At 40.6% G+C, this 21,224-nt stretch overlaps 1 protein-coding gene across 1 annotated transcript; it reads right to left on the bottom strand.

Annotated features, from left to right (window-relative positions):
• Positions 1–8,165: 8,165 nt before the first annotated feature.
• Positions 8,166–21,224, bottom strand: creg1 (cellular repressor of E1A-stimulated genes 1). The gene is made up of 4 exons (XM_043701030.2): positions 20,898–21,224; positions 12,360–12,479; positions 10,685–10,889; positions 8,166–8,774 (listed from the first exon to the last, which is right to left on the bottom strand). Exons 1-3 carry the CDS (start codon positions 21,171–21,173, stop codon positions 10,704–10,706), a joined length of 582 nt encoding a protein of 193 aa, XP_043556965.2. The 5' UTR covers positions 21,174–21,224; the 3' UTR covers positions 8,166–8,774; positions 10,685–10,703.

Raw genomic sequence — 21,224 nt, 5'->3', positions numbered from 1 at the left:
TTTACGTGGTAAAAAATAGTTGGTTGTAGTTAAGGTAGAGTAAAGTGAAGGAAAAATTCCAAAATTTGTGTTAATGGGGGACATGACTATCACTTAACAGCCCAGATATTCTGGGCTCTGCATCGTTAGAGACTGGGTGAATCCTGGAAGATATGCCAAGGAATGCCTCTGAAATCTATGTACATTGACTTAACATAGAAAAATGTGTCCCACCTCACTTGAATTATGTGCTGGAAATCAAATTATTTCTGGAGCCCTCACAAAAGTTAATGTATTCCAAGCATGCAGAATCTCCAATTTAGCTGTCTCTTATGACCCTGGTTAATAGAGCATGGGCCAGGTTTCTGTACTTAACAAAATTTGTTATTTATTACAAATAAATAGATTCTAGCTACATAAGTAATGATGAACTGCTGCTACATAACTATACTAGTAAAGCCTCTACATATAGAGGTGAGGAGCTGAGTGCCAGCTGAAGTCCTTCTGCCCTACTATGGGCTGTTTTCTTCTTGGAATGGAAGAGGCAGGTATTACATGAGTGGCACAGATATTACACAGATTTTGGTGCTGGTGGGGAGGCGAGTAGGCAGCACAGAGAGTATGCAGGGAAACACTACACAGGCATTACACTCACAAGCATCTACTACCTCTACCATCAACGCTCAATAGTGGCAGCATGTGCTATCGAAGGCTGAGGGGCTCTGTAAGTGAATGGCAAGTTTCTCCATAATACACTGAGGAGCAAGAGCATCTATACTGCACTTTGCGGTCACAGAGTTCACCCTAGATATGGCTACTGAAATAGGCCAAAAATATACCACCCAGGTCAAAAAAAAACAAAGCCAAAGACAGATCTTTGCAAATAAATCAGTCTGAGGATGAGAAATTGATACTGCAAATTTGCATCACTGCCCCTAAATTGGCCCCAGTTAATATAAAAGTCTAGCTGGATGACCTAGACTTGGAATAGACACAGTATCACTGTATCTCGATGAATTGTTTCCTAATTTTGAGTATATATGGAAGAGTTTTTTAAAAGTCTCATCTTCTGTATATTATTTTGTTTTATTTTAATACAATTGAATTGTATATTGGAATAAATACTTTTCTTTTTGTTGCAATCTTTTTATGTGCTAAAAAAAAGTTGGTTGTAGTTAAGGTATAGTAAAGTGAATGAAAAATTCCAAAATTTGTGTTAATGGGGACCTGACTATCACTTAACAGCCTTTAAGTTTGCAAGACACCATGGGCAACATAGTCTGACTCTACAAACCCACAGACTCCCATAACTACTTGGACTATACCTGCTCCCACCCACTATCCTAAGAACTCCATCCCATTTTACTAATTCCTCCATCTCCGTCGCATCTGCTCGAATGAGGAGATATTTGATTCCCAAGCATTCCAGATGTCCACCTATTTTGAACAACGTGCTTTCCCCTCTTTCATCCAGACAGCCCTCTAATGCACATCCCCCATTCCCTTCTCCAAAATCCCGACCTCTCCCAAAATGTTATAAAGACAGGGCTCCCCCTTGACTTCACTTTCCACCCCACCAGTCTCCGTATCCAATGTATCATCCTTAAACATTTCTGCCAACTGCAACAGTTCTTCCAGATGAGACAGAGATTCACCTCCCTCTCTTTCAACCTAGATTACTAGATCTGGTGCTCTCGATATGGTCTTCTCTACATCGCTGAGACCAAATGGACGTTACTAAGGAATTTGATAAGGTTCCCTATGGTAGACTAATGGAGAAAGTGAAGTCATATGGTGTGCAGGGTGTTCTAGCTAGGTGGATAAAGAACTGGTTGAGCAACAGGAGACAGAGAGTATTAGTTGAAGGGAGTTTCTCGAAATGGAGAAAGGTGACCAGTGGTGTTCCACAGGGGTCAGTGTTGGGGCCACTGTTGGTATGATCAGCAAGTTTGCAGATGACATGAAGATTGGAGTAGCAGCAGAAAGCATAAGGGACTGTCATAGAATACAGGAGGATACAGATAGACTGGAGAGTTGGGCGGAAAAGTGGCTGATGGATTTCAATCCAGACAAATGTGAGGTGATGCATTCAGGAAGACTAATTCTAGAGTGGATTATACAATGAACGGAAGAGCCTTGGGAAAAGTTGATGGTCAGAGAGATCTGGGAGTGCAGGTCCATTGTACCCTGAAGGTTGCTGCACGGGTGGATAGAGTTGTCAAGAAGGCATATAGTATGCTTGCCTTCATTGGATGGGGTATTGAGTATAAGAGCTGGCAAGTCATGTTAACATTGTACAAGACATCAGTTCGGCTGCATTGAGAATACTGTGTACAGTTCTGGTCGCCACATTACCAAAAGGATGTGGACGCTTTGGAGAGGGTGCAGAGAAGGTTTATGAGGATGTTGCCTGGTATGGTAGGTGATAGCTATGAAGAAAGGTTGAGTAAGTTAGGTTTATTTTCATTAGAAAAAAAGAGATTGAGGGGAGACCTAATTGAGATTTATAAAATCATGAAGGGTATAGACAGGGTGGATAGAGACAAGCTTTTTCCCAGGGTGAAGGATTCAATAACGAGAGGTCACGCTTTCAAGGTGAGAGGTGGAAAGTTTAAGGGGGATACACACAGCAAGTACTTCAGAAAGTGGATGGTGGGCATTTGGAACACGTTGCCAGCAGAGGTGGTTGAGGCAGCCTGGTAGATTCATTTAAGATGCATCTGGACAAATGCATGAGTAGGTGGGGAGTAGAGGGATACAGATGCTTAGGAATTGACCGACAGGTTTAGACAGTACATTTGGATCGGCTCAGCTCAGGATTGGTGGGCCGAAGGGCCTGTTCCTGTTCCTGGGCTGCAAATTTTCTTTGTTCTTTGTTCAAATGTAAACTAAGGGCATGTTTTGTCGAGCATCTCAACCAGGCCTGCAGGGACCAGCCTGACCTCCCAGTCATTGCCCATTTCAATTCTCCTTCCCATTCCCTCTCTGCCATGACCATCCTCAGCCTCCGTTGCCACAGTGAATTAGATCACAAAGTGGAGGAACACCTCAGGCAGCAGACAGCCTGGAGGACTTAACATTGAGTTTTTCAATTTCAATAACCTCCCTTGCAATCCCCTGACTCCCTTTCCAGCCCCTTCCCCATCTTTCCATTCCACTTATCAACCCTTCCAGCCACCACCTGGATTCATTTCTCCCATTGACCAACCAGGCCTTACCCTCTACTTGTGTTCACCTATCACTACCTCACCACTTCACTCCTCTCACCAACCAAAATTACCCCCCCCCCCCCCCCCTTTTCTGCAGCTCCCCTCATTCCCAAATCTAGTCCTGAAGAAGGGTTATACCTGAAATGATGACTTCTTCAACTTCTGATGCTGCCTGGCTTGCTGTGTTCTTCCAGCCTCCTGCTTGTCTACCTTAGATTCCAACATCTGCAGTTTTGTTTTTGTCTCTCCTTACAGATGGTGCAAGAGCCAAGTCCCAATAGTGTTGGGAATGGACTAGTTACAGAAATTCTGCCTGGATTAGCAGATCTTTAGGATGGGTACTGACGATCTATATGAGGTCATTGAGAAAACCTTTGGCTCCAAGAGTGCCTCAGGGAGATAAAAGACACCATGGCCAAGATCTCTCTAAACCAGATGTTATTACACCCCTCTGGAGCAGGTGACTTGAACCCGTGACTCCCGGTCCAGGTTAGGGATACTACCACTGCACCATAAGAAGATTGAGATACTCTCTAGTTAGCTCGCTCAGAGATTTTACTATGTAACTCTGGAGCAAGTAGAATTTGAACCCAGGCACCATCATGCTGAAGCAGGGACAGTACCATGGCACCACACATCAAGCTCAGGTGATAAGTTGCAGCTGGGCAGGCAATTTCCTGTTACCAAGGAAACTCGTTCCCAACCATTTCCATGGGCAGATAAATTAGTGACTCCCTGTAAGAATTGTAGAGGTTGTCACATCCCCCTCTCTCCAGTACATAGGGGACCAGCAGTGTCTTGCCGTTCTATCTGCTCCAGAGGTGTGTAATAACATCTCTGAACAGGTGATTTGGAAAAATAGGTTAATTTAAAAAAATCTCAGTTGTGCGTAATAACATTTCTGGGTAGAAGAAACAAAATAAAACAGTCCCATCAACTACAGACTCCAGTTTATTTTGCGACGCTGTGGAGTCCATGGCTCATGAATATATTGGTTAGGGGCAATGGCACTCCTTTTCAGTTATTTGGAAAATCTTTTGTTGTGGTTGGTTGCACTTCAGCTCACTGTACCTGATCTTTTGGAATCCGGTATAGAGGGGTGTGGAAGCTTGGAAGATCTGATAAGACAAGATCACTTCCAGTAAGATGGGAGTGGAGTAGGACATCTGAACCGGGGGCTTGTCCATTTCATCCACTTGTCTTTTCGTTTTGTTTCTTTTTTGAGTTGCCTCTTGCAAAAGAGCTCGGTGACACTGGCAGTGAGTTCCCAGCTCCTGCTAACTTATATGCCACAGTACTTAAGGAAGTGGCCCTAGGAATAGTGAATGGGTTGGCAGTCAGCTTCCAAGATTCTGTAGATTCTTGAAAAGTTCCTACAAATTGGAGGGTAGATAATGTAACCACTCTATTTAAAAAAGAGATAGAGATAAAACCAGACATAGTCCAGTCAGCCTGACAGTGGTAATGGGGAAAATGCTAGAGAGTGCTAGCTGAGCATTTGGAAAACAGTTGACAGCATTGGACAGTCAGCATGGATTAACAAAAGGGAAATTGATGGTTGACAAATCTACTGAAAGTCTTCAAGGATGTAACAAGTGGAGTTAATGAAGGAGAGCCAGTGGATATGATCTACTTGCAACCTCAGAGGGGTTTTGATAAAGTCCAACATAAAAGATTTGTGTAAAATTAAAGTGCATGGGCTTGGGAGTAGTGCATTGATATGAATAGAAAAATGGTTGGTAGACAGGAAGCAAAAAGGATGAATAATCATTCAGGAGAGATGAAGAGAAGCATATCCATACACCAAGAGTGGTAGATGTTTAGAACCTTCCTCCACAAACAATAGTATATGCTGGATCAGTTGTTAATTTTAAATCTGAGATTGATAAATCGTTGTTAAGCAAAGGTATTAAGAGATGTAGGCCAAAGGCAGGCATTTGGAGTTGGGCCACAGAGCAACCACAATCTGATTGAATGTTTGAACAGGCTCAAGGGGCTGAATAAGCTACTCCTGTTCCTGTGTTGCCAATTTGCAACAAGACCCTGATATCAATATCAACCAGTTACTGAGGTTAAGCTTGCAAGTGCAGCAGGCAGTATGGGAGGCAAGTGATATATTGGCCTTATAGCAAGGGAATTTGAATACAGGAACAGGGCAGTATTGCTGCAATCATATGGGGCTTTGGTGAGTTTTATGTGAGAAAGGATGTTTCTTCTATGCAGGGAATGCAGCGAAGGTTTACCAGACTCATTCCTGAGATGGCAGGGACTGACCACTGAACTGGTTAGGATCTGTTCACTGGAAAATGAAAGAGGGATCTCCTAGAAACCTGTAAAAGTCAAACAGGAATTGACAGGGCAGGTGAGGGAAGGATGTTTCAGATGACAGAGGAGCCCAGAATCAGGGGTTACAGTCAAAGTTGATGGAACAAACTATTTTTTAGGACTGAGGTGAGGAGAAATATCTTCACCAGAGAGGGGGGGGGGGGGGGGGGAGTCTGTGGAATTTGTTACAACAGAAAGTTATTGAGGTCAAAGCACTGCATGATTTCAAGGAGTTAGATATAGCTCTTGGGGCTAAAGATATCAAAGATAATGAGGGAAAAAACAGGATCAAGCCAGTGAATTGAATGATCAGCCATGACTCTAAATGAATGACAGAGCAACCTAATGGGCCGAATGGCTTACACCTGCTCCCATGTTTCCTTGTACATTGAACGTATGTTGGGTCTAGCTACTACCTCAAATTTCAACTTTCCCTCCTTTTAAATTAACCTGGTTGCATTGAATATCTGACTCAATATTAGCCATAATAAAAAAAAATTCAACAATGGGTATATGCATACAACCACAGATCAGTCCCCATTAACATCACAAAAACAAGTGAATAGAATGGGGATGCAAAGGTCGGTCTTGCAGTCATAAAAATCATCATTCCTAATCAATGTTATACAAGTTACCAGTATCCCTAAATATATCTGTTCTAAATGCAGGCAACAGGAAACAAAATCCTCTATGAATGCCATTCAAGAAGAGCAAACTTAGAGCTAAATAAATAGAGGCATAGAATTCTGTGATGAAGTACAAGGATTACTCCACACCCCTCCATCCTCCTTTTGGAAAATTAACCATTTGTTATTAGATGTAATGCAAGGATCATGATCTCTCTATCTGGTTACGTAAAAAGTATAGTAGGGGTGGTGGATCATATGACCCCTCAAGCCTGTCAGTCATTTAACAATGGAGTTGGAGTTGATCATAGAGAAAAAGTGAGGACTGCAGATATTGGAGATCAGAGTTGAGAGTGTGGTGCTGGAAAAGCACGACAGGTCAGGCAACATCAGAGGAGCAGGAGAATCGATGTTTTGGGCATAAACCCTTCATCGGGAATCATTAAGGGCTTATGCCCGAAATGTCGATTCTCCTGCTCTTCAGATGCTGCCTGACCTGCTGTGCTTTTCCAGCGCCACACTCTGGATTGATCATAATGTCAATTCATCTTATTGCCCAACCTAATAATTCTGTGTCAAGACATCAACTGATCTCTTTCAAATAATACTCAATAACATAGAACCACAATCTGCTCAATGGAAAGATTTTTCATCTTAATATAAAAGTCAAGCCATTATTCTGAGACCATGTCCCCAAATTCTAGACTCTTCAGACAAGAAGGGAATTTGTGTTTAAATGTATCTAGCCACAAGCTATTACAGAAGCGTTGCAATGTAATACAGAACACTTGTTTCGACAATTTCAATTATAACTGGGTGATATTTCTTTTACTATATGAGTCATAACCAAAGAACAAAATTATTTAAGAATATTTTTTGTAAAAAGGAGCAATCTATATGTTCAAATCCTTGGTGTGTCATTTGAATAATTGTTACATGACAAATTGGCATAAAATGTAAAAAATCTGTTCCTAGTGCTACAAGTCTTCCAGTCACAGATTGCATTAATCAGTCACATGCTTCATGAAAACACACTTTTTTCTATGAAGGAAAAATGCTTGCTATTTTGGGAAGAGTAGAAAGAGGAGTGATGACCATAATTAGATCAACCATGACCTAATGCAGTTTCATGTGCAATCTTGGTGGGCTAATATGATCTTACCATATTAGAAGAAAACTTCATTATCCATATTATTAAAACATACTGCCAGAGAAAGACCCAAATATGAAATGGGAACCCAAATTACATGCTTAATATTTAAAAGTCAGAGACAAAGCACAGAAACTCATCCATACCAAACGTTTATACTAGATAAATGTAGTCCCATTTGACAGCATTTGGCCCATAACCCTCTAAATCCTTCCTATTCATATGTCCATCCAGATGCCTTTTAAACGTTGTAGTTGTATCAGCCTCCACGACTTCTTCCGGCAGCTCATTCCATATACGCACCACCCTCTGGGTGAAAAAGTTATTCCTCAGGTCCCTTTTAAATCTTTCCTCTCTCACCTTAAACCTAGGCCCTCTAGTTTTTGACTGTGCTACCCTGGGAAAAAGTCCTAATATGATTTACTTTCCCAAAATACAGCACCTCATTTATCTAAATTCAACTCCACCTGCCATTCCTCAGCCCATCTGATCAAGGTCCCATTGTACTCAGAGGTAACCTTTTTTGCTGTCCACTACCTCTCCAATTTTGGTGTCATCTACAAACCTACTAACCATACCTCCTACATTTACATGCAAATTATTTATATAAATGACAAAAAGCAATGGTCCCAACACCAGTCCTTGTGGTCACAGACCTCTAGTCTGAAAAGCAATCCTCTACCACCACCCTTTGTTTTCTACCTTTGAGCCAGTTCTGTATCCAAATGGTTAGTTCTCCCTATATTCAATGTGATCTAACCTTGCTAACCAGCCTCCCATGAGGAACCTTGTTGAACACCTTCCTGAAGTCCATAAAGATCCACTGCTCTGCCCTCATCAATTCTTAGAAACTTAAAAAAGGATATAATAAAAATATTTTTCTGTAGATTTAAATTTTTAATCAAAAATAATCAATCATTTTCAGGAACTGTTTCAATTACATTTTCTCATGCAATATTAAAATGAACACAAGCAACACTATGTTACTGTAGTCAATATTTTTGAATCAATATACTTCTCCCTGATTTGTGTTTTAAGAATTTTTTTTGATTAAAGAATAATCCTTTGAAAAAATATACTTAAATTAAAACATTGAAAATTGTAATTTGTTCTCAACTTTATACATTGCTGTTTATAGAAAAATCTAATTGTTAGTAATTTTGTTTCAGCCCATTACATATTATAGAATCTTAATACAGTTCAATGACATATAAGAAGTATTTAGTTAATTATGGCAATCTGAACATTCCTTACTTCAGTTCCCAGTTTAGAAGAACTGTAGAATACACTGCAAAAGTATCATATCCTCAAAACTGCAAAATAAATGTAAACAGTACTTTCCTAGAAAATATAATCATTCAACTCTATGACTCTATTTCATTAGTTGGCTCAGAGAAGCTCCCTTTCTCGTGCAGCAGTTTTCAGTTGAGGGAAATCTGGAAAAATTCAATATTCTGATCATCAACATTCATGACCTTTGTTCACCTAGAATAAACAACCAGATGTTACAGTGATGTTTAAAGGATGAATACATTTACATTGCCTTCATACAAGTGGGAGAAACATATTAATGAGATGAAGGAAAATACAAATTAGGTATAATTCTTATTAGTCTTTCATAATAATTTTGAACTCCAGCTTCAATGAATGCTGAATATATGTGAATTGAATCATAAGTATTTTGTGCTGTGCTTGGATGACTTAGATTTGCCAGAACTAATGCCAATTACTGGACATTTTAATATTTCCATCATAAGGAACTTCTACTTAGTCAAACTATTATTGAATTTTTATAGAACCCCTGCAGTGCAAAAACAGGCCATTCGGCCCAACAGGTCCACACTGACACTCTGAAGAGCAACCCACCCAGACCACTCCCCTACCCTATTATCTACATTTACCTCTGACAAATGTACCTAACTACACAATCCTGAACACTACGGGCAATTTAGTATGACAATTCACCTCACCTATTAGGATAAATAATAAAAGAAATATGCAAAGTGGGCAATCAAAATATATTAACACCACTGAAATTCTAATTTTGAATCGGTTCAAACACTGCTCCTCAAGCACTGTTTGCATCTGTAAGAAACAAGGACTTGTATAAGGTGTGCTTGTCTGAATCATATAGAATTCTTATACAATTAGTTGCATTGATACTGGCTTATGTGTTGTTAAAACAGAATTCTGTGCTGTTAAAACAGAATTCCAAGTAGTCAGGAACCAATGCAAAACAAAGATTGCAAACACTGTGCTTCATGAAGAGCTGTGTAGAAGCTACTACTCTCCAGACATTGGTCCATTATGTACTGTCTTATTTTTACAAGTGTTCAATAAGGGAAAACAAATGGCCACATGATATGGTAATCTAAAATGGGACCTAGAGCTAAATTAATGAACAAGGAGGAGGTGACCCATTCTTAACAGCTTGTGTACCTATCCTGTATTTATTGTTAGAAGAATTTGTGCAACTGATTCATGTAGGATAAACAACTAGCCCCTAGGAATATTAAGGGATTCTAATAAACAGGGATAGTTCTCTTCACTCACCTTCTTCACTTGGAAAATGGATTAGGGAGTGTGAAGGAAGACTGGAGAAAGCTTTTGTTAATACTTTTGCTACAAATCAGAATACTGCTGGCACAAGCTACAGAGACCATCTGTTCACACTCCCTTGAGATAAGTAATCCGCTCTCCATTTTCACAGATCATATGCTTTTCCTATCTATTTAGCCTATGTGTGATAAAAATAATCGTTTCTTAAAAATTACCAAAAGGCATTGTTCTCAACTGCCTATTTTGCATAAACTGTGACTTACAAACCTTAAAGCTTACAAATTGCAGCAGTGTTGTCTGAGATTATAATGCAAAGTCTGCCAGTCTAAATACACTCCCTTACAGTGCATAATATGGCTGTCAGCTAACTTGATTGAGATCATCGATGAAGCAAGAGGGTTGGTGAGGGTAATGAAGCAGATTTGTTTTCCACTCATGGGATGTGGGTGTCACTGGCTGGCCAGCATACAGTGCCCAACCCTGGTTGCCTTTGACAAGGTGGTGGTGAACTACTTTCTTGAACTGGTGCAGTCTGTGTGCTGCACGTAGACCAACAATGCCACTGGGAAGGGAATTAAAGGATTTTGACCCAATGACACTGAAGGAACAGTGACAATACTTCAGAGTCAGGATGGTGAGTGGCTTTCAGGTGAACTTACAGGTGCTGACATTTGTATATATCTGCTGCCCTGAGCAGAGCTGTTTTCTTATGTGCAAAATAAATAACTACTGGCTTTGCTTCTCTATTTGGGTATTTCTGCAGAAGGACAAGGAATATGCTCTAAAGCAGGATCTAACTAATCACTACAAACTGTTAGAAGATAGGAAGCTTTTACCAGTCAAATTCTTTCACATTCAGGCTTTAACTCTGTAGTACTCCTCTGGTGTTACTGTTTTAATTCCACCAAAGTAATCCAGGACCCAAATGTTGGTAATGTTGAGCTTGGCAAAGTACCATCCATGATCATGTGGCCAGTCAGGCATTGCCGGATGACGGCTGAAGAGAGCTTTCTTTGCAAAATCAATTTCTGTGCTGTTCACCTAAGAGATTAATGCATAGAAAATTCATTCTCTCCACAATCTGAAGGAAACTGGAAATAGTTTCTCATAGAAGAATTTTCCATTTATCATGCTGATTAAAATCTGTAATAAAAAAATGAACAATGCACCAACATTTGCACCTTTGTGCAATTCGGGGTAATTTACTGGCAATTAATGGAATTCCCTCTCAATCACACTACTGAGAGAGAAAATAATTACCTGGATATTCCAAGGAGTGGAAATCTGTCAGATTGCCATGTACTCCTATTTTACTTCTATCAGCAATGAGCTCTGCATTTCTAACTGGGAATTCCAATCTCAATTTCTTCAGAAATGAAGAAAGCACTTGAAAACAATTTCTTCATAGTGCAAGATAAATGGAGAAGTCAAACCATGGCCCCATTTGCAGCAGTCGATGTGCCATGTTCTAAGAAATAATATCTAATGGCACAGTCAGCCGCTTTGGCAGCTACTGTGAAAAGATCAGTGTGGAGTTAAGGGTGTCAGTTGGATAAGGGGTTATAGCATCAGGTTGTTTGGGTGCCATATAAGTGATAGAGTATTTAGGGTAGGTAAGGCTCCAAGGCAGTTGGGGTGTGTTATGTCCTGCAGGAATCATCATCTTCAAGGGGTTGATGGAAGGTCACATCTAGCAGGGGTGGGTTCAAGCTGAGCTTGGTGTTGGGTTTAGCTTGTTGACAGAATCCAGGGAATGTAAAGGATTGGGGAGGCATAATTTGGGGGTGACTTGGTGAATTAGTAGTTCAGCTTAATAGTTATCCCAGGTTTTTGTTTCATCCAACTTTTCCTCGGTAATTTAACACGGAAGAGGAACACTGAATTCTCTGCCTTTAATGGAGTTTTTTTTTGAAGGATTTCAGACAAAAACTGTCCATTGGAATCTTCAATTACTTAGGCAATTCGCATGGGGTCTGCTGTGTCAGGGATTCTTCATGGTGCTTTTGTGCAATTCCAATCTGTGCTGGTCCAACAACTATCTGGCCATTGAATATTCCAAACCATTGTTGCTGGAGTTAATAGACTAGATTACTTACAGTGTGGAAACAGGCACTTCGGACCAACAAGTCCACACTGACCTGCCGAAGTGCACCCACTCAGACCCATTCCCCTACATTTACACCTGCAACTAACACTACGGACAATTTAGCATGGCCAATTCATCTAACCTGCACATTTTTGGACTGTGGGAGGAAACCCACACAGACACTGGGAGAATGCAAACTCCACACAGTCAGTCGCCTGAGGCAGGAATTGAACCCCGGTCTCTGGCGCTATGAGGCAGCAGTGCTAACCACTGCCATCGTGCTGCCCAAATGTTGCATGCCTCCAAAATTTCAATTAGAATACAGAGAACTTATAGCAGAAAGTGTTCCACCAACTGAAGAGATTTTTCTAAACAATGGGAGAAAGGAGAAGGAACAGAACCTCTTGCAGTAAATTGCAGCATACCTCCAAAATTCTTCCAGAGAGGATCACACGACAACAAAGTGGGCTTTGGGGATCAAACTTTTGTTTCCTACAGTAGTCCGTTGCTGCCAGTGACATAGCCAGGGATACTTCTGGATTAGCCTACAATGAAAGTAAAGGTGAGGCAGTGATATTCAAGAAAATAAATGTCAAATTATTTACAGTAATATAGAATTATAGGATCATAGAATCTTACAGCCCATCTGGTCTGAATCTTTGGAAGAGTTAATAATTAGTTCTAGTCTTCTGCTTGTGCTCCATATTCTGCAAAATTTTGCTTTTCAGGTAGATTTCATGTTCCCTTTTGAAAATAACTACTAAAATCTGTTCCAAAAACACAAGCGGGAGGTGGCACAGTGGTTAGTACTGCTGCCTCACAGCGCCAGAGACCTGGGGGTTCAATTCCCACCTCAGGTGACTGACTGTGTGGAGTTTGCACATTCTCCCAGAGTCTGCGTGGGTTTGCTCTGGTTTCCTCCCACAATTCAAAAATGTGCAGGTTAGGTGAATTGACCATGCTAAAATTGCCCGTAGTGTTAGGTGAAGGGGTAAATGTAGGGGAATGGGTCTGGCTGGGTTGCGCTTCGGCGGGTCAGTGTGGACTTGTTGGGATGAAGGGCTTGCTTCCACTCTAAGTAATCTAATCTTACCCTATTGGGCAGTGCATTCCAAATCATAACTCTTTGCCAAAAACATTCCTCACATCTATCCTCTAACCTTATGACAATTATTTTAAGTCTATATCCTCTAGTTACTAACAATCCTGTCAGTAGAAACAATTTCTTCTTCACTGTCACAATTCACTCCATTTTTTAAAACTTTCTCCCATTAACTTTCTCTGCTCTAGGCAAATAATCTCAACATTACTATGAGTTCACATAACTAAAATCACCATTGGTATAATTCTGGGAACTCTTATTTGTGGTTCCTATGATGTCTGGCATCATGGCAATTAGCATATATTGGTCCACCTCATTCTTGCTCCAAAAATGCATCTCTTCAGTTCTCAAATTTCATCTGTCAAGCACCTGCCCATATTATTCTAATAGCACCTTCACTGTTTCCTAGGTTGTGTCTTCTGCAAAGTTTGAAAATAAGCTGTCTAAACAATGTCCAAATCAATAATACAATGATAAGGTCTTAATACAACCCCTCCAGGAGATCATTACTTATTTCCCTCATGATTGGAACATAACTGTTCACCACTAATCTTTGCTTTCTGTCTCTTCAGATAAATTTGGATGCTTGCTGCCATTGTTCCTTCAGTCCAATTGGCTTTAAGTTTGTTAAGATGTCTATTATGCGTCCTTTTAACCCAAAAGGTTTTTGAAAACCCACTTACACTATATTAATTGCACTAATTTCAGCAAGCATCCCACTTTACAAACAATGAATTTTATCAGATTTGTTCGACATATTTGCCAATCATTTATTCACCTATGTTTTTCCAAGTTAAAAATATTGCTCTGGATTTTGATGAAAATGCTACTTAAGTATTTATTTAGATTATAATTTCAATATACTTTAAAAAATGTGAATCTAAACGTTTTCCTCCTGCTAATATAAATCATAATTTAGTCCACTGATCGATTTGCTGACAACTGAGTTTACTAATGGATTTCAGCATTGAAGATTTTGCAGTATTGTGCCTCAGAGGATTCACATTCTGTTGTTATGAATAATAAAGCATCCAATTCCTTAACTGGAATCTTCAATACATAATCACGTAACAATTTCAAAAATGATGTAATTAAGTAAGATATAACAAAGACAGAAAATTGAAGAAATATACAACAGTTATGGTAGCACTTACCAATTATGGTAGTACTAAATCAGATGCTATATAATGTACCTCAGACTCTTATTTTGTTACGTTTAGCAAGAGGGAGATAAGTTATATTTAATTGTGTTTTACTGCATTCCTACTATGACTGGTTTAGACTGATAGGCTTAGTTCAGGAACTGGTTTTCAGAACCAATTCAAAATCACTATAAGTGCTTATTAAATTTTAGATATTAATGGCAGATTCATCTGTCTGTTGTTTTCATTTATGTAGATTGGAACCTGTCATTTAGAATCAGTCAAAATATGATGTGGCTTTCGCATTCGTCAATGCACCAAATGTAAACATTTAGAAATGTGATATTACTCCTTCCAAGTTAGTTAAAATTAAATACTTTCCTTTTTTGGGATTCTCTGATCCCTCTTTTTCACAATCACTATTTTGAATTCATTCAGGGAATGTAGGTGTCACTGGCTGAGCCATCATTTATTGTCTGTCCCTAGTTGCCCTGCAGGAGACGGTGGTGAGCTGTCTTCTTGCACCGCTGTAGACCATAGGATGTAGTACCACTACAATGCTGTTGGGAGATTGCTCCAGGACTTTGACCCAGCAACATTACAGAACAGTGAAACATTTCCCAGTCAGGATTAACATTCCTGCTAATTTTTGCAACTTCTGCATGGACCTGTAAGACCTGTGCTCAGCAAAAGCTTCCAGAACTAGACGTCAATGCTAGAAACAGCATAGGCACGTTGATCGGCGTGTTTGGAACCTTGGACTGACTGGACACATGCAGCTTAGAGGGAACAGTGGCTTGGACAGAAACTTGCAGGTGGTGTTCCCATGTATCTGCTGCACTTCTGCTTTCTGGAGGGTCTAAGGAACCTTAGTGAATTTCTGCAGTGCTTCTATAGGTGGTGCAAACTGTCACTACTATGCATTGGGAGGTGAAGGTGGATGTGATGTCAATCAAGTGGGCTGTTTTGTCTTGGATAGTGTCAAATTTCTTGACCATTGTTGGGGCTGCAGGCAAGTAAGGACTATTCTATCAAGTTCCTGATTAATGACTTGTAGAGGGTGATCAGGCTTTAGAGAGCCAGGAGGTGACTTATACACTGTAGGATTCCTAGCCTCTGAACTGCTCTTCTATCCACAGGATTTATATGGCTAGTCCAGTTCAGAATCTGTTCAGTGGTAATGCCCAGGATATTAATAATGACAGCAACGCCATTGAATGTCAAGTGACAGTGGTTAGATTTTCTCTTGGTGGAGACAATCATTACCTGGCACTTTTGTGGTGTAACTGTTACTTGCCACTTGTCAGCTCAAGCCTGGGTACTATCCAAACCTTTCTGCATTTCAACTGCTTCAGTATCTGAGCAATCATGAATTGTGCAATCAATACTTTTATAAAAGTATATAGGGGGAGGCAATGGCCTTGTGGTATTAGCACTGGACTGTTAAACCAGTGACCCAGGTAATGTTCTGGGACCCGGATTCAAATCCCGCCATGGCAGATGGTGGAATTTGAATTCAATAAAAAAATCTGGAATTAATAACTGGATGACCATGAATCCATTGCTGATTGTTGGAAAAACCTACTTGGTTCACTAACATCCTTTAGGGTGTTCAAAGTTAAAAATCACAACACTAGGTTTAGTCCAACAGCTTTAATTGGAAGCACACTAGCTTTCGGAGCGACCCGAATGCTAGTGTACTTCCAATTAAACCTGTCGGACTATAACCTGGTGTTGTGATTTTTAAACTTTGTACACCCCAGTCCAACACTGGCATCTCGAAATCATTCTTTAGGGAAGGCCCATGTCTGGCCTACATGTGACTCCAGACCCACAGCAATGTGATTGACTCTTAACTGCCCTCTAGGCAATTAGAGATGGGCAATAAATGCTGACTCAGACAGTAACACACTCATCCAGTGAATGAATATTAAAAAAACCAATAGCAAACATCTCCACTTCTGACCTCCCAATGAAAGGAAAATTATTGACTAAGTAGCTGAAAATGGTTGGGCCTAGGACACTACACCAAGAAACTACTGTAATGATGTCATGATTGACCTCCAATGAACAGAACCATCTTGCTTTGTGTTAGGTAATACTCCAAACAGCAGAGAGTTTCCCAATGATTCCCATTGTGACCATAAAACCATAAGACATAGGAGCAGAAATTAGGCCATTCAGCCCATTGAGTTTGCTTCGCCATTCAATCATGGCTGATAGGTTTCTCAATCCCATTCTCCCGTTTTCTCCCCATAACGCTCGATCCTCTTGACAATCAAGAACCTATCTATCTCAGTCATAAATATACTCAGTGACCTGGCCTGCAGAGCCTTCTGTGGCAATGAATTCCACCGATTCACCACTCTCTGGGTGAAGAAGTTTCTCTTTATCTCTGTTCTAGAGATCTTCCCTTTACTTCATTGGATACTTGTTTTGTTTGGGCTCCTTGGTGCCATACTCATTTGGCTGCAGCCTTGATGTTAAATCTCACAATCAATCCTTTCAGCCCCTTCCTTAGTTGGTGGAAAGTTGCCCTGCACCTGTGCTGTTGCTTCTTGTCTTCCACTTTGAGCAATATATCAAAGCTTTCCTTCACTTCCATCCCTCACACTAGATCTAGCAAGACACCAAGTTAGATAGCATGAAAGTTATTGAACATACTGTGTAATTAACTGATTGTACTTTTTTGAGACTAATGCAGAATGGGGAACATTTGTCAAGTTATGGAAAAGGCCAAACTTGTTCAGGATTACATATCAGACCATCACATGTAACCTAAAGTAACATCAGAGCTTTATTAGAGGGGTATTTGAAGTGGTACTGAAAAAGTTAGTAACAGTTCACAAATAGCAATCAATTTTACTTTGTCACCTTTCCAGAAATGTTCTTGAAGGAATAGTAAATATTAATCACTTTAAAACAAGGTTTAAGATAATATCAAACAAATAATCAAATTAAAACATAAATGTATATTTACAAATTGTGTACTAATGAATTAATGTTTTGGTTATTTAAGACTGGTCAGTTACCAGAAGGAAGCTACAGTCAGAAGATGACTCACACTGACTCAGCAAACTTAGAATTTCTGTTAATCTTTAAACTTGCATCAGTGCTTTTATCAAGATGCTGCAATGTTTTAAAGTAACGATAATATGAGCTATGTTTTTGAAAAGCATTTCTTAAATTTTGATTATATTTTTGAAGATAAAATTTTACTTTGCATCATTGTGCGACCTCCCACTGGGATTTTCCCTTGGACTTTGAATCCTTCAGCTATCCACTCAATTTTTTTTAGCTTTTTTCCAACATTGAGTCTCCAGTTTATTTCTTACATTTTAGTTTTCTACTCACTTTTATATAGAGTTAGAGCCGTACAGCATGGAAACAGACCCTTTCATCCAACTCATTGAGGCCCACCAGATAATCTAAATTAATCTAGTCCCATTTGCCAGCATTTGGCCATATCCGTCTAAACCCTTACTGTTCATGGAATAAGATGGATGAACTTGCAGCATGGGTTAGTAACTGGGACTCCAATGTTGTGGCCATTTCAGAGATATGGCTAGAGCAGGGATAGGAATGGTTGTTGCAGGTTCCGGGGTTCAGATGTTTCAGTAAGAACAGGGATGGTGGTAAAAGTGGGGGAGGTGTGTGGCATTGTTAGTCAAGGACAGTATTATGGTGGCAGAAAGGATGTTTGAGGATTCATCTACTGAGATAATATGGGCTGAGGTTAGAAACAGGAAAGGAGCGGTCACCCTTTTGGGAGTTTTCTGTAGGCCTCCAAATAGATCCAGAGATGTAGAGGAAATGATAGCAAAGATGATTCTAGATAGGAGCGAGGGTACTGGGTAGTTGTTATGGGGTCTTTGACTTTCCAAATATTGACTAGCAATACTATAGTTTGAGTACTTTAGATGAGTCAGTTTTTGTCCAGTGTGTGGAGGAGGCTTTCCCATCACATTATGAAGACAGGCCAACAAAGGCGAGGCCATACTGGATAATGGACTAGGCCAGGTGTTAGATTTAGAGGTAGGTGAGCACTTTGGTGATAGTGACCACAATTTGGTTATGTCCACTTTAGTGATGGAAAAGGATAGGTACATACTGCAGGGCAAGAGTTATAGCTGGCGGAAAGGCAATTATGATGCAATTAGGCAAGAGTTAGGATGCATAGGATGGGGAAAGAAACTGCAGGCAATGGGCACAATTGAAATGTGGAGCTTATTCAATGAACAGCTACTGTGTATCCTTGGTAAGTATGTACCTGTCAGGCAGGCAGGAAGTGGTAGAGTGAGGGAGCCATGGTTTACTAAAGAAGTTGAATCTTTTGTCAAGAGGAAGAAGGCTTATGTAAGGATGAGGCGTGAAGGCGCTTGAGAGTTACAAGTTAGTCAGGAAAGACTATGAAGAGCCAGGAGGGGACATGAGACATCGTTGGCAGGGAGGATCAAGGAAAACCCCTAAGGCTTTCTATCAGGAATAAAAGTATGTCTAGAGTAAGATTAGGGCCAATCAAGGACAGTAGTGGGAAGTTGTCTGTGGAGTGAGTAGATAGAAGCGCTAAATGAGTATTTTCCATCAGCGTTCACAGGAAAATGTTGTTGAGAAGAATACAGAGATACAGGCTACTAGACTGGACTGGATTGAGGTTCACAAGTAGGTCTTAGCAATTCTGGAAAGTTTAAAAATAGGTAAGTCCCCTGGGCTATTTTGGGGCCACTGCTGTTTGTCATTTTTATAAGACCATAAGACATAGGAGCGGAAGTAAGGCCATTCAGCCCATCGAGTCCACTCCACCATTCAATCATGGCTGATGGGCATTTCAACTCCACTTACCCACATTCTCCCTGTATGAATGACCGGATGAGGGCATAGAAGGATGGGTTAGTAAATTTGTGGATGACAAAGGTCAGTGGAGTTGTGCATAGTGTTGAAGGATGTTGCAGGTTACAGAGGGACATAGCTGCAGAGCTGGGCTGAAAGGTGGCAAATGGAGTTTACTGCGGAAACGTGTGAAGTGATTCACTTTGGAAGGAGCGACAGGAATACAGAATGGTAAGGTTCTCAGTAGTGTAAATGAGCAGAGATCTCGGTGTCCATGTACATAGATCCCTGTAAGTTGCCACCTAGGTTGATAGGGTTGTTCAGAAGGCATGCAGTGTGTTAGTTTTTATTGGTAGTGATTGTGTTTTGGAGCCATGAGGTCATGTTGCAGCTGTACAAAATTCTGGTGCGGCCACCCTTGGAGTATTCCATACACTTCTGGTCACCTCATTAAAAGGGAGGTTGTGGAAGCTTTGGAAAGGGTTTAGAGGAGATTTACTAGGATGTTGCCTGGTATGGTGGGAAGGTCTTATGAAGAAAGGCTGAGAGACTGGAGGCTGGTTTTGTTAGAGAGAAGACTTTGGCAATTCATCCTATTCATGTCCCTCACGATTTTATAGACCTATAAGGTCACCATTCAACCTCCAATGCTCCAGGGAGAATAGACCAAGCCTATTCAGCTTTTCCCTATAGCTCATACCCTCCAATATCCTTTAAATCTTTTCTACACCATTTCAAGTTGAACAACATCTTTCCTATAGCAAGGAGACCAGAATTGAACCCAGTATTCCAAACGTGTCTTAACCAATGTCCTGTACAGCTGCAACATGACCTCCCAACTCCTATACTCAATGCAATGTCCAATGAAGGCAAGCATACTTAACACCTTCTTCACTATCCTACTTACCTGTGACCCCACTTTCAAAGAACTGTGAACCTGCATTCCAAGGTCTGTTTGTTCAGCACCACTCCCCAGGACCTTACCATTAAGTCCTGCCCTGATTTGACATTGCAAAATTTGACACCTCACATTTATCTAAATTAAACTCCACCTGCTACTCCTCAGTTCATTGGCTCATGTGATCAAGATCCCATTGTACTCCAAGGTAACCTTCTCGGCTGTCCAATACACCTCCAATTTTGGTGGATTTTACTAACTATACCTCCTATGTTCACATCCAAATCATTTACATAATTGCCACTTCTCAGCCCATTGACCCATCTGGTCAAGATCCTGTTGTAATCTGAGGTAACCCTCTTCACTGTCCACTACACTTCCAATTTTGGTGTCATTTGCAAACTTACTAACTGTACCTCTTATGCTCACATCCAAATAATTTATGCAAGTGTTAAAAAGTAGAGGACCCAGCACCAGTCCTTGTGGCACCCCACTGGTCACAGGCCTCCAGTCTGAAAAACAGCCCTCCACCACCACCCTCTGTCTTTTACCTTCAGCCAGTTCTGTGTCCAATTGGCTAGCTCTCCCTGTATTCCATGTGATCTAACCTTGCTAACCAGTCTGCCATGGGGAACTCTTGTCGAATGCCTTCCTGAAATCCAAAATCATCATGTCTACTGCTCTGCCCTCATCAATCCTCTTTGTTACTTCTTCAAAAAAACTTTAGTAAATTCATTGACTATAACGTATTTTGAGATATCTGGTATTTGTGAATAAAGCATAATATAAATGCACGTTTCATTTTGCATTGACTGTGTGACCAAATCGAGTTATTTCCTCACCACTGTGGCATTTTCAATATTTTGTTCCAAACGTTGTATGGTAGACAGAAAACAATGTTTATCAGTGTATAGAAACATTCCACGACAGCAGGACTATTATCACATTTAAACAGGTGCAATGAGACATGTTGGTTTCATCAGCCTCTCACCTGGATGTCGTGCACCGAGATTTCCAACGGAGTCAGGTACAGGTAAGGTTCCCCTGTGCCCTTCCCCAAGGGCCCATCGCTCACCGAGAAAACATTGGAGAAAGGCAGCCCCAGGACCACGGCCTGGGTGGAGATGGTGGCCATCGAGCACCAGTCAGATGCATGGACGATATACCGGGCCATTTGGGCCACCTCATCGTGGGGGGGAATCGAGATTGAACCCCGAAAGGACGTCAACACAAACAACAGAAAAACAAACATTCCCACCGCCATCATCTATCAGTCAACACCCGAATCTGACCGATCAAATTATAAACCCTACCCACA

This window comes from Chiloscyllium plagiosum, unplaced genomic scaffold, assembly GCF_037043375.1.
Source record: "Chiloscyllium plagiosum isolate Xiang-an unplaced genomic scaffold, Cpla_swu_hap1 HiC_scaffold_12, whole genome shotgun sequence".
NCBI classification, from domain to species: domain Eukaryota; kingdom Metazoa; phylum Chordata; class Chondrichthyes; order Orectolobiformes; family Hemiscylliidae; genus Chiloscyllium; species Chiloscyllium plagiosum.
This window is presented reverse-complemented; position numbering and strand designations above follow the sequence as displayed.